Source organism: Lytechinus variegatus, chromosome 15, assembly GCF_018143015.1.
Source record: "Lytechinus variegatus isolate NC3 chromosome 15, Lvar_3.0, whole genome shotgun sequence".
In the NCBI taxonomy this organism is placed as follows: domain Eukaryota; kingdom Metazoa; phylum Echinodermata; class Echinoidea; order Temnopleuroida; family Toxopneustidae; genus Lytechinus; species Lytechinus variegatus.
In genome coordinates, this window is record NC_054754.1 from 6,878,017 (window position 1) to 6,889,706 (window position 11,690).

At 38.6% G+C, this 11,690-nt stretch overlaps 1 protein-coding gene across 2 annotated transcripts; it reads left to right on the forward strand.

The window, feature by feature from the left end:
• The first annotated feature begins 3,137 nt into the window (after window positions 1-3,137).
• On the forward strand, window positions 3,138-11,387 carry LOC121428733 (heme-binding protein 2-like). Of its 2 annotated transcripts, none has more exons than XM_041625548.1 (5): window positions 3,138-3,231; window positions 7,518-7,631; window positions 8,045-8,195; window positions 9,699-9,879; window positions 10,997-11,387. In XM_041625548.1, exons 2-5 carry the CDS (start codon window positions 7,554-7,556, stop codon window positions 11,382-11,384), a joined length of 798 nt encoding a protein of 265 aa, XP_041481482.1. In that variant the 5' UTR covers window positions 3,138-3,231; window positions 7,518-7,553; the 3' UTR covers window positions 11,385-11,387. The 2 variants fall into 2 exon arrangements, with proteins under 2 accessions (XP_041481482.1, XP_041481481.1); XM_041625547.1 differs by having other exon boundaries at window positions 3,189-3,513.
• Window positions 11,388-11,690: the final 303 nt, after the last annotated feature.

Consider the following 11,690-nt stretch of genomic DNA (forward strand, 5'->3'; position numbering starts at 1 on the left):
AAATAGGATTTTCCGTAAAGTGCCCCACCCCCAAATTTTAAGCCCCCACAGGGCCCCAAGGGGGCCACCCCTTGAACTGGCATGAACAACTTGTTCTTCACCTATTAAGGTGTCTACACACCAAACAACTTGACTGTTCTACTTCTGGATCTGAAGAAGAAGATTTCTGAAATTTACAGGGTTTCCCCCTTGGGGGCCCTCCCCCTGGGCCCCCATGGGGGCTACAGGTATCCCTTTAACAACTTTGTGTCCCCTACACCTAAGCATAATTCCTACCAGGTTTGAATGATATCTGACCATCCATTTTGAAACAGAAGAAAAACATATGTTTTTTCCCTGAAGTGCCCCACCCCCGACTTTTAAGCCCCAACAGGGCACCATGGGGGGCACCCCAGGAACTGGCATGAACAACTTTATTCTTCGCCTATTAAGGTATCTACACACAAAACAACTTGACTGTTCTACTTCTGGATCTGGAGAAGATTTTTGAAATTTACAGTGTTTTCTCCCTTGGGGGCCCTCCCCCCAGGGCCCCCATGGGGGCTACAGGTATCCCTTGAACAACTTTGCATCCCCTACGCATAGGGATGATTCCTACCAAGTTTGGTCAAGATTGGACCAGCCGTTCTGGAGAAGAAGATGAAAAAGTAACAGTTTACGGACGACGCACGACGGACAAAAACGGACGGCAATAGATCACTTGAGCCTTCGGCTCAGGTGAGCTAAAAATGTAAAGAAAGATATGATAAATTGACAAACTTTTAAAGGGATAGTTTAGTAGTGGATCCGAAATCAAAATTTTCTCCAAACCTCATTTTAACAGTAAATTTTATTGAGAAACTGCTTATAAACACTATTTGAAACTCGATCTTGGCCGGACGAATCAACACCAAACACCAAAATAACAAAGTTATGATTTTCCAATTCATTATGAAAATTTGATGAAGGTTCTCGCGAAATTTTAGGCCAGCAGACTTAGCAGAATCAAACAACTTTCGCGAATTGCATGAAGTGTTTACGTACATGTATACATGTATGCACAGCTAGCTGGCTCAATTTCTCGCGCGAACGTGTGCACGCATTGCTATTGAGTAAACAAGACTAAACTTTTTTCTACAAGCTTAGGCGGCGATTTGCGGTTTAGGTGCAATTTGCGGTTTAGGGCCTTAACAGACGGTGGCTTGGAAATTCCATTTTTTTTACCAGGACTCAGTCAAAAAATTTAAGGGTTACCACATTTCAAGGGCAATGTACAGCGCGTCCCCCAAAACCTTCCCTATTATACGCGGCTGAATTATTTCCAAAATCAGATTATTCTCAATTGTGTGGAATAAGAAACTCATCTCATGTTCTAAATTCTATATATAAAAATTCCAGGATTAAGTGGTTGATTCAATCGTCAACAATAAGAGTTATATCGAGTGTTCCAGCATGGGATCTATATCAGATAAAAGATGAGTATCTAGGCTTTTAGGAAACGCAAATCACTATTCCTAATATGTCATTCGATAAATTTTATTTCGATTAAATAAATAGTTTAATTTTGGCGGGATTTTGCGATTAACGCCAATATCCAGGATTGGGTCGTAGATTTAATCTTAAACAATAAGAGTTAGAACGAGTGTTCCAGCATGGGATCTTTACCAGGCGAAATGCATATATCCCTTGATATTTTATTTTAAAGAAAAATTGTGAATTTTGCCGTAGATTTCCGCCAATTTCCATGATTAAGGGGCTCTTTGGTTTAGTTTTCATTGCAACAATTAGAGTTCGACCCAGTGTTGCTGCATGTGAAATATATCAGGGAAAGGGGTAATATATATCTTTTTAGAGAACATTCCAACTTTACGGTTGAGCCCCCCCCCCCCTCCCCTTGATCCGCCAGTGCATGAGCTTAACAATGGGATTCGTCGTCTGCGAATCCATTAATAGATTGAGCGAGTGAGTGTATACGCTATTAGTCAAATTTAAGCACTCCAAATGCGTTTACAGACAACTCCACGGAGTAACGGCAGTAGCCTATATTAATCAGTTCATGATTAAAAAAAATATCGTTTCTGTCAAAAAAAACTGGGGGTGGGGTATATATGCCAACGTGCATGGGCGGATCATTAATCCCCAGTATTTTTTTTTGTGTGTGTGTGCAACAAAGTTGAGTTTGGCTGATGTTCCCGTAGAGTTTCAATTTTTTTCTTTGCTCTCTTGCATTCATCAATATAATTATCTCTTTTACGCTATGTTTGACCTCCCCCTCCGTGACCCATTATTATTATGGACAAACGGTTATGCCTGCAAAAAAAATAGCTTCCCCCAACAAAATAAGAAAGAAAAAAAATCCACATGCACTGAAGAGAGCAAAATTTGTGTCTGTCACCCGCTCTCAAACACACACACTATTTACTCCAATTAATGGGCCGTTTTCTGGGTGTTTTTTGTCCTTGTTTTTGCATTGCGGGCACAGAAATTAAAAAAAATGAAAATCACCTCTTTTTGTTACGTTGTCATCCATGCGCGCCCCTCATCCGGCTCCCTTCCCCCCGCAACCACCAATCAGCATTGTGAGTTTTATCATTCTTATATTATTACTAGTGGTTTATAGATGTATATGAGTTTTTTTTTTAACTTCAATAGATAATTGTTTACTCTTGATACCGATATCTTTTTTTTTTTTTTTTTTTTTTTTTTTTTTTAATCGTTGATATATTATCAATGTATATTGTCATTGTGTTATAATTTGTGTTTTCCCCTTTTATGTTCAATGTTTATTTCTGGTATTCAGTATTTATTACATTTTACATTTTACAATATCATATAATTATATTCATTTTCCAGATTTTGTTAAGGTGGCAACGCTAATAAGGCTTTCCCTTTCTAGTTGCCTCCTCATTCATTTATAAATTATGTACACTCTTTTCTTTTATTCAACTGTTTTCCAGATTTTATTATTGTGATATTTGAAATTTTCTTATGTAATTTATGTAAACTTTGTATGTGCTTTGTATTTGTTTTTTATGATGAATGGAATAAATGCTATCAATCTAATCTAATCTATTAATATAATTTCAATTTCAGTTTGTGCTTTTGTAGACACGGTACACGAAATACATTGATTTATAGTCCGCTATCTTCAAAGTCCTTATTGGTCGGGCGCTATTGGTCGATAACTCCAGCGCGATGGAGGGGCGGGGCAATCTTGTATGCACATGATGACTTGAGTGTGCTGTTTGTTGTGTAAGTCTTGTCAATAATTGACAAATCTCGTACTAGTTGTAGGGCGTTGTGTTCCGTTTAAGTTGCTGTCGCAAAAGGAATGATTTCCCCTAATCAGCGATTCAATTGATGCTAGTCCTTAAGTTTGCCAGGTTGTACTATAAAACCCCCAAAACGAAGGAATAGCCGAGAGAAAAAGCAGCCGGGAGCAGCTAGCAATAGCCGTAGCACTCACTGGCAGCAGGTCCCAAGCACTGCCAAGCTATCCAAGTCAGCTACTGCCGACCCACCGCCCCGGTACCGGTAAGTGAAGGGAGCTGAACTGAAGACGAAGTGCGTAACTTTTGGTTGGGCTTGGCCGTCGACATGTGCAGTGCAATGTGCTAATGCAATCAGCTCCAATGAGGTAGTGCCTAGTGGATGCTGCAACCTTGGCTTGACACATTCGTGACAAGGGTCAGCATGCGCATACTGTAAACAGCATCACCAGCAATGTCCTTTTTTTATCTTGATATTAAAGAAAAAAAATCTAATGTTTCAACAGTGCAGTAGGATATCGCAGACTAGGTCAAGTCACCTTTTTTCAACTTTGCCATAATATTAAATCAACACTTTGATTGTGGGCATCAACGGAATTCGGAAAGACAAGATCAGAGACTGAGCTGAGTTGGACACTGTGTGCATGGTGTGCAGATACATAGCTAGCCTATTTCACTCATTCTACAAACGACGTTTTGGCCTGTGTGACTGTAGACAGTTGGCAGCCATCTGTTTTGAGGAGTTTGTAAAAGAAAAATTATTTTTTAAATTTCTCCTTGTACACAGACAGCTCACTATCGTGCAGCCACCATTATTTAGGTAAACCACATAGGACTAACAGTTACAATGCAAAATCTACCCGTCTGGGCTCTTCAATATTTGTCTTCAATGAATCAAACTTTTGAAAATTAACATAACCGAAACTGCAAATTAATATTCCCTCTTAGCATTAATTGCCAAAAAACGGGGAAAATATCAAGTTAAAATGAACAAAAAACAGTGACTTACCTCGGCTGTCGTGCAACTTCACTTCCCTGTTTCATCTGAACATAGTAGTACTTTAACATATGGCCATTGAGTCCCCTGTACAGATCACGCTAGAACTTCGGTCTTTGTATTTAGTGAGTGAAGCCAAGGGAGCTGAGTTCAGCTGAACAACCGACATAACAGGGACCAAAGCTTTTGGTCTAATGTGACCGATACTTTATTATGAGTTGTAGGCAAGGGCGCCGGAAGCGGGGGGCAGGGGGGGCACTTGCCCCCCAAAATAAAATTTTGGGGGGGCAAAACGAGATTTTGCCCCCCCAACGTGCCCCCCTGAAAGATGAAAAATGATAAATTATTTAATGACAAAAGTAAATGAAGGCACTTTTCTGCCTGAAAAATGTCATTTCCATTGTCAAAAATGAAAAAATTTTGCCCCTGACGGGGCAAATACATTATCATAGTAAGCCTCGCATCTTTTGACGAACAGTTCCTCTGTGAAACATAGCTTTGATAAGCACCTTTTCCATCTTATTACAGTGTGATAACGTTTAACATTTAAATGAATACATTTCAGACTAAAAGCGAATGGCAAATTGATAGTGGTCCACCAATGATATAGGTTTATAATTCTATGATGCTGGCTGTGTCGTCTGACAAACGCGCGGTCGCCCAGAAACGCTCAGACCGTACCGGACACGATATCACTAACGCGCGTGAACACTAGTTACTCGAGCAAGATATGGAATCTATGTCATAGCTGTCAAGCCCAGAAACCATAACATCTCGAGAAACTTGTTTCAATTATTTCATTTTCAATTAAATATAAATTGAGTTAATACAGTGATAACAAGAGAGCGGTGATGGCTCAGTCGGTAACGTGTCTGCCCGTCGAAGTCGAACCAAAGATCGTAGGTTCGAGTCCACCCTGGGCGGATGACTGAAGTCAGTGCGTTGTGTGTAAACGTCTCTCCCATGTTTCATAGATGCAGGCTATGTTTCAATGGAAAACACTCCGTCCCTCGGATAGGACGTTAAATGGAGGCCCCGTGTAGAGGAAAGTCACCACCTTTGCACGTTAAGAACCCACTGCACTATTCGTATAAGAGTAGGGGGAAACCCCGGTGTCGAGGTCCACCTGTATCCCCCCAATCAGTTATATCGGGAGGAGAGACCTGTGGATCATAGTGATTCAGTTCGCTTTTCGCCTCCTAGACACAGGTGACGCCAAACAAATGATAATAACAATTCAGTGCCCTAAAGAAACTACCAAGGTTATTTCAACTCAATATAGACATGTTATCAGAAAATTACACTCAGAATAATCATGTGTAGAGGATTATAATTTATGATTTGTAAAAATGGTGAATCCCACTCGAAAGCAACTTAGAGATAATGTTTAGCATGTAAAAAATAAAATCATCTGTGAAAGTGTCTTCTTGACCGGACTCATATTATCCGAGATATGAATAAAAATGTAAAGAATATAAAAAAAATAAGCGTCACAGTATACTGCTCTACTATAAAAAAAATCTTAAGATATTTTCACAGCCCCGTATTTTCCTCTATTCCTTTTCATTGGCATGATTGGAAGGCGTTTTGTCTGATACTATTTCAGCTCATAGCACTTATGTATTTTAGATTCCAAAACTTCTTCCCATTACCTGTTACTAATCAGATCGAGATGGCAGCTATGTTCTCTGGTTCATCCCAGCTTTTGTTATTCATGGACGTTTGCAAAAATAAAAAATGAAAAATCCAGCCAGGGGATTTGTGATGGGGGAGCTTTTGCATTTTCTAGAATAAAATTGAAGGATTTCATGCACACTTCTGGTGAATTTTGCCCTCTCGATCGGCGGCCCCTGCTGCGTACGGTCATGTTTGTCATCTTAAAGTCTTTAAAAGGCCTATATTACATTGGTTTGAAACAATTTCGTTTGCAATAAGGCTCGTAATTTGCTGGAACTGCGACCCTGGTCATGAAGAAACACCAGGCTGGGTCAGAAGGGAGGAAACAGAAGGAGCAAAAAGAAATCCAAGACTGTTTAATTCTCAAGACATTTATTTTTTAATGCACTTAGAAACGCAACTTTTATACTCCATTTTTACACAAAATCCTTACGGGGGGGGGGGGGGTCCCATAGCCTCTCCCGCTCGATCGCTTTGGTATCTCACGCTGTCAAAAATATTGTGCCCCCTTCAGGATTTTGCCCCCCCAAAACTGAAAGTGTTCCGGCGCGCCTGGTTGTAGGCTCGGCTAATTAATAACTGATAGAGGTCTAGTCCTATGTGGTTTACTGACTTGCATAAATAATAAATGTCCATGTGTATGTGCATTACTGCATGATCATTTATATCGCCTTCCAGTGTGAGACATCCAGGCCAGGCCAGATGGGTATTTCATATAGCTGTTTGATGTTTGTAAGCGACTTAATTTAAAAGAACGACTGCCGAACCTTCCTTAGTTATGCTGTAAATAATCACCAACGAACATGTATATTGTATGGAATTTCATACAAATAGGGATCAGGCATACTAATAAGTATTACTAGGCATGATGTGAGATTTCACATGAGGGACAGGAAGATGCTCTATTCAAGGAGGCGTCACGGAGTTGAATAGTTTTCCTCTCACAGAGTGCAAAATGCGTATCATATTACACATAACATTCACTATTTGTGTTGTGCAACTCCTCAGAAATTAACAAAAAATATGAACAATAGTAGTTTTTTCCCCTACGTTAATTTATGAAATGAGGAGAGAATTATTTTCATCTTCTTCAAAAACAACACTTTTTCCAACTTTTGTAAATGAGCATTGTTTCCTCCACCTTGTAATGGAACTGCTGCCCGGACCTGTAACCAGGCTAAAAAGCATGATTGTTTCATGAAATGGTGATGTCCACCGAAATGAATACAGTATACAAATGATGCACAGATGTAGGCGCATCAGTAGGTTTGTGAGCATAAGGTAACTATGGAACTGTTTGCGCCTCATGGGTTCACCTGCATGGGTTTAGACTAGTTTCTGTATACTCACTAGAGTCCTATCGATGCATGAACAAACCAGTGTATCATACAGAATGGTAGAATTTTCAGCTGAAAATCAATTTTTTTACAACAATGTACATTCATAAACGATGTATGGCCAGCTAGGTATCCAGTAAATGTGCCATGCATAAGTAATTAACTGATGCATGGCTGACCATGCGTCGGTAATCACCTATGCATGATACCCATTCGATAGTAGATCATAATCATCAGCTGCTTGATACTGTTCCACAGGTTTTCTGAAGGAGTAGATCCCAACACGTGTCCAAGATGATGACAGCTGTCAAAAGCGTGTTTACCAGTAGCCATCTCCAGATGCCGGAGTATGAGCCAGTCAAAACATATGAGGTAAGTAATGTTCATATTGTCCAAGGTCTTCATGGATGCATTCTAAAAAACAACAACCTAGAAATCAAAACTCAAAGTGAGAATCAATCTTATCCGAAAGAATAAAAGGACAGAAGCAATTTAAAATAAGTTCCATCAAAATCGGTTTAAGAGTATTCAGTGAGCTATGAAAGTTCGGAAGGTTGGTTCTTCTATGGGGATCCTCCAATGTCCAAAGATGCTTTAAATTGTCTGAATTTGTGGACGGCTCTTGTTTTGTTTTGAACCTTAATCTGCTCAAGGAATAAGTTATCAACTCTTATTCTTTGAGAATATCTTTGTCATTTTAATACACAGTTGATTGAATTTATCAAGCATATTGCAGGATTGAGTTTTTACCTTTGACCATATAAATTTGTGTACTATTGTTGTAGAAAGGGTATGAAGAGCGGAAGTATGCCCCATCCCGTTGGGTATCGACCTCCCTTGACCTTATGACATCAGAGGAAGCAACGATCTCCAAGAAGGAGCGACGGGAATCATTTTTCAAGCTTTTCAATTATATTTCGGGAGAAAATGAAGGCAGTAAGTAATCACATCATCACATTAGCTTGCGCGCTTTTTCCAGTGAAATTCAAAAATCAAATCATGGACCAAATGAGGCAACAATTAAGAGAGTAGAAAGATTTTTGGTATAGCTAACAGCATATTATGAGTTATGATGTCAGAATAAACCTACTAACCAGGGAATAGTAATTACATGAGGACACAGGGTGAATGGCACCCCCGAAATGCCCAAAAGAGCTTGAAAATAAAAAAAAAGAGAGAGAGCCCAAGAAATTCACAGGCCATCTAATTCAAATCATAATACAGTGCAATCAATTTGGCTAGGGAGATTCATATAAGGTATGGTAACCCTGGAAAAGTTTTATTTATTTTTTCCTGATATATCATGGAACCCTTTTTCTATCAATTTTTTTTCTTTTCTATAAAGTTTTTCTAACACTGTAATTCTGGGAAGATTATAGAACTAATGAGTAACTCTTCACAGTACCTCTCAAATCTTTTTAGCAATATTAGGGTGTGCATGATTGAATGTGAATGTAATTTTTCTAATCATGCACATGCTCGATATTTTATGAATGAATAATGATGTCGATGGTTGGCACAAAAATGTATGCCTTTTTGCACTGCCAAGCCACTTCAATAGTACTTCAAATAGCCAACAGCTAAGCACTGCAACATATTAACAAAAAACAAAAACTGTCCCAAGAAGAACATGAAATCTTTCTTTTCTTTTTTTTATTTGAACCTTTATATGAAAGGGATGGGGCCCATTCAACCCTCTCAACATTTTCACAATTTATAATGTGCTAAGCTGGCGCAACATTATTCTCAACTTAAAACACCAAATTTGCAACCCTGGGTATGCTGTTCCAAAATTATTGCAGCATTTTGTAATTGCATGTCATACCCAAATTGATAAAAAAATGTGAATTTATGTGCAAGTGAAATACAATTTTTTTCTTCTCTTTATTCATTTAGTTTGTTTACTTTGTCAGAATAGCTTTGTCTTTTAAGAGTTGAAACCAGATGGGAATGGTATCAGTCATGAATCAAATAAATTGAAATTTCAATGACTTCGAGATATTTTCCCCAGTCTGCCTGTCCACCATCAACATTACAAATGCTAAACGTCTTTCCTTTACATTGGCCCATATTCTGAAGTTGGGTTTAACTCAAACTCATGTTTAAAGTTGTGGTTTATGTATGAATAGCCAATCATGACATAAATCACTAACAGTAGAGATATCATACGTGTATTTCACCTCATTTGGCTCTCAAATCATTCATAATTGTCTAGGAAGTATAAATAGATGATTGTATTCACCATCGATGAATCAGGAAAGAGCACAGTAAACATAAGAAACATACAACTATAATACAAATTATGACACTTTTGGCTTCCCATAATTTTAGCACAGAGTTAGACCATGGTCTAATTTAAACTTGACTTCAGAATACGTGCCATTGTATGTCCATCGTATGTTGAGTGAATTCAGTTTTGGTTTGACAATCGTTTCACAGGTCAGAAGATAGAGATGACAGCCCCGGTAGCAAGACAGTATATTCCAGGACAAGGACCAGCGTGTGAGACTAAATACACAATGTCATTCTTTGTTCCAAGAGAGTTTACAGAGAATACACCTAAACCAAAAGCTCCTGATGTAACTATCACCAACCTACCACAAATGACTGTCTTTGTCAAGTAAGATTTGCTTTATTTTGGTAACTGTATTTCATTTCATTTCCTGAAGTACAGAAAGAGTAGCGATCAAATTCACCAAACATCAAATGCAACTTTGCATATTTGCATATTAATTTGGGACTTGCTCTTGCCTTTTTTAGTTCTTTTAAACTCAACCGTTATTGCTCAAGGCCCCCATACAATGATGATAGTGTTTGTTCTGATCATACATTATTCACTTGATTTAATTTTCTTGCTAAGAAGCATATTTACTTCATACTTTTTCATTTAATTGTTTTAAGAATACCATCAAACTGGAGGAGGAATAGAATTACATTGGTTTTGGAAAGTATACCTTGAAAGTAGGGATTTAATGCAAACCAACTCTTTTGCCTCCTGTCATTGGATGAAGAATTAACACATTTAAGAGCTTTGCATCAGTAGTTCTGGGTAGTTTCTGGGACAAATTGTTTCTTTTTAGACATGCAAAATGGGAAAAGTTGAATTGAAAGCTATGAAGCTACACATGTGTACATGCTTTCCACAACAGTGGATGGAACATTTTTACTGTTCATGCATGTCTGGAGTTTTAATTGACATTTTGTTGGGATCCTAAGCTAATGCTTCGGGATCGTTGATTAGTCGGATCAGGAAATAAGTTAATTATTAGGAGTTATAGTTGAAAAAATATATGCGTATCAAGGTTCTTTTCATTCCTGTAAAAAAAATAACCCTGTTTCACACAACAAAATTTGTGTTGTAGTCAAATGCAAATATGAAGGGAATTGCAATACAATACCATTTTTTGTTTGTTCTTTGTGGGTAATGGCAGGATGTGGTTAATTTTGATTGCAGGTTTGCAGATTGAGGAATCATTGTATCTATGTCAATTCTTATATATTTATTGTCTCTCACCAATAACCAGAGGATTGTTCCTGTGAAAGTTGTCAGCAGTGATGAATTGACTTTCTTGACAGTTATAGTGAAAGTCAGAGGCTAGTTCCTCTCAGCCAATCAAAATCAAGGATTTTGCTCATTAAATTAGACAACTCGTCACTGCTGACAACTTTCATGAAATGCCCCCTGGTTGTTACATGACACCTCACAAATACACTGTTCTCTGATATTCTCATTAAAGGAAGTTTAGTGGGTTTGCCGATGACGATAAGTACCTGGAGGAGATGAAAAGGTTTGTTTCAATCCTAGAAGAAGATGGCCATCAGGTTAAGGATGATGTGTACTACTTTGCTGGATATGACAGTCCTTTCAAGCTTCTTAATCGTAGGAATGAGGTCTGGCTGGTCAAAGACTGCGAGGACGGTCAACTGTCACATCAAGTCGTCCCTAATGCTTCATCAGGTGGAGACCCAGCTGAAAAGCTAGAGACAAGTGGAGGAGAAGAACAGTCTCACATAGAGAATCCAGCTGGAGCAGAAGCTGGAGCAGTAGGTGGTGCAGAGGCAGCAGGACCTGCCTCTGAAGATCAGACCTTTAATGCAAATCCAAATGAAGTAGGTATGGACTAATGAAAGCAAGTAGATCTGACTGTTTTTGAAGGAGACCCATTAATCATCCTAATTTATGAAGTTTTGCTTGAATAAAAGACTGACACAACTCATTGTCCTTCATAGATTTACCTTAGTTAAGTATGCGAGTAGCATGGTCCTTACAGGGTGGACATCATGCTAATACATGACTTTAAAAGTGAACTTGTACTAAGTAATTATCCTTCAGTCTTGTGGTGGTTCTACACGTACGTCGAAAATGGACAGAGTCTGGCGTCAGAATTGGCTTGACTAATGTGCAACACCCTTTTTTCAAAAGCAGAACTG

Bases quoted from the DNA above. Each gene is read 5' to 3' on its own strand.
- LOC121428733 (XM_041625548.1), top strand. From the start codon at position 7,554: ATGATGACAGCTGTCAAAAGCGTGTTTACCAGTAGCCATCTCCAGATG. The intron at 7,632-8,044 runs GTAAGTAATGTT...CTATTGTTGTAG, and splicing joins AGCCAGTCAAAACATATGAG to AAAGGGTATGAAGAGCGGAA. The intron at 8,196-9,698 runs GTAAGTAATCAC...ATCGTTTCACAG, and splicing joins TTCGGGAGAAAATGAAGGCA to GTCAGAAGATAGAGATGACA.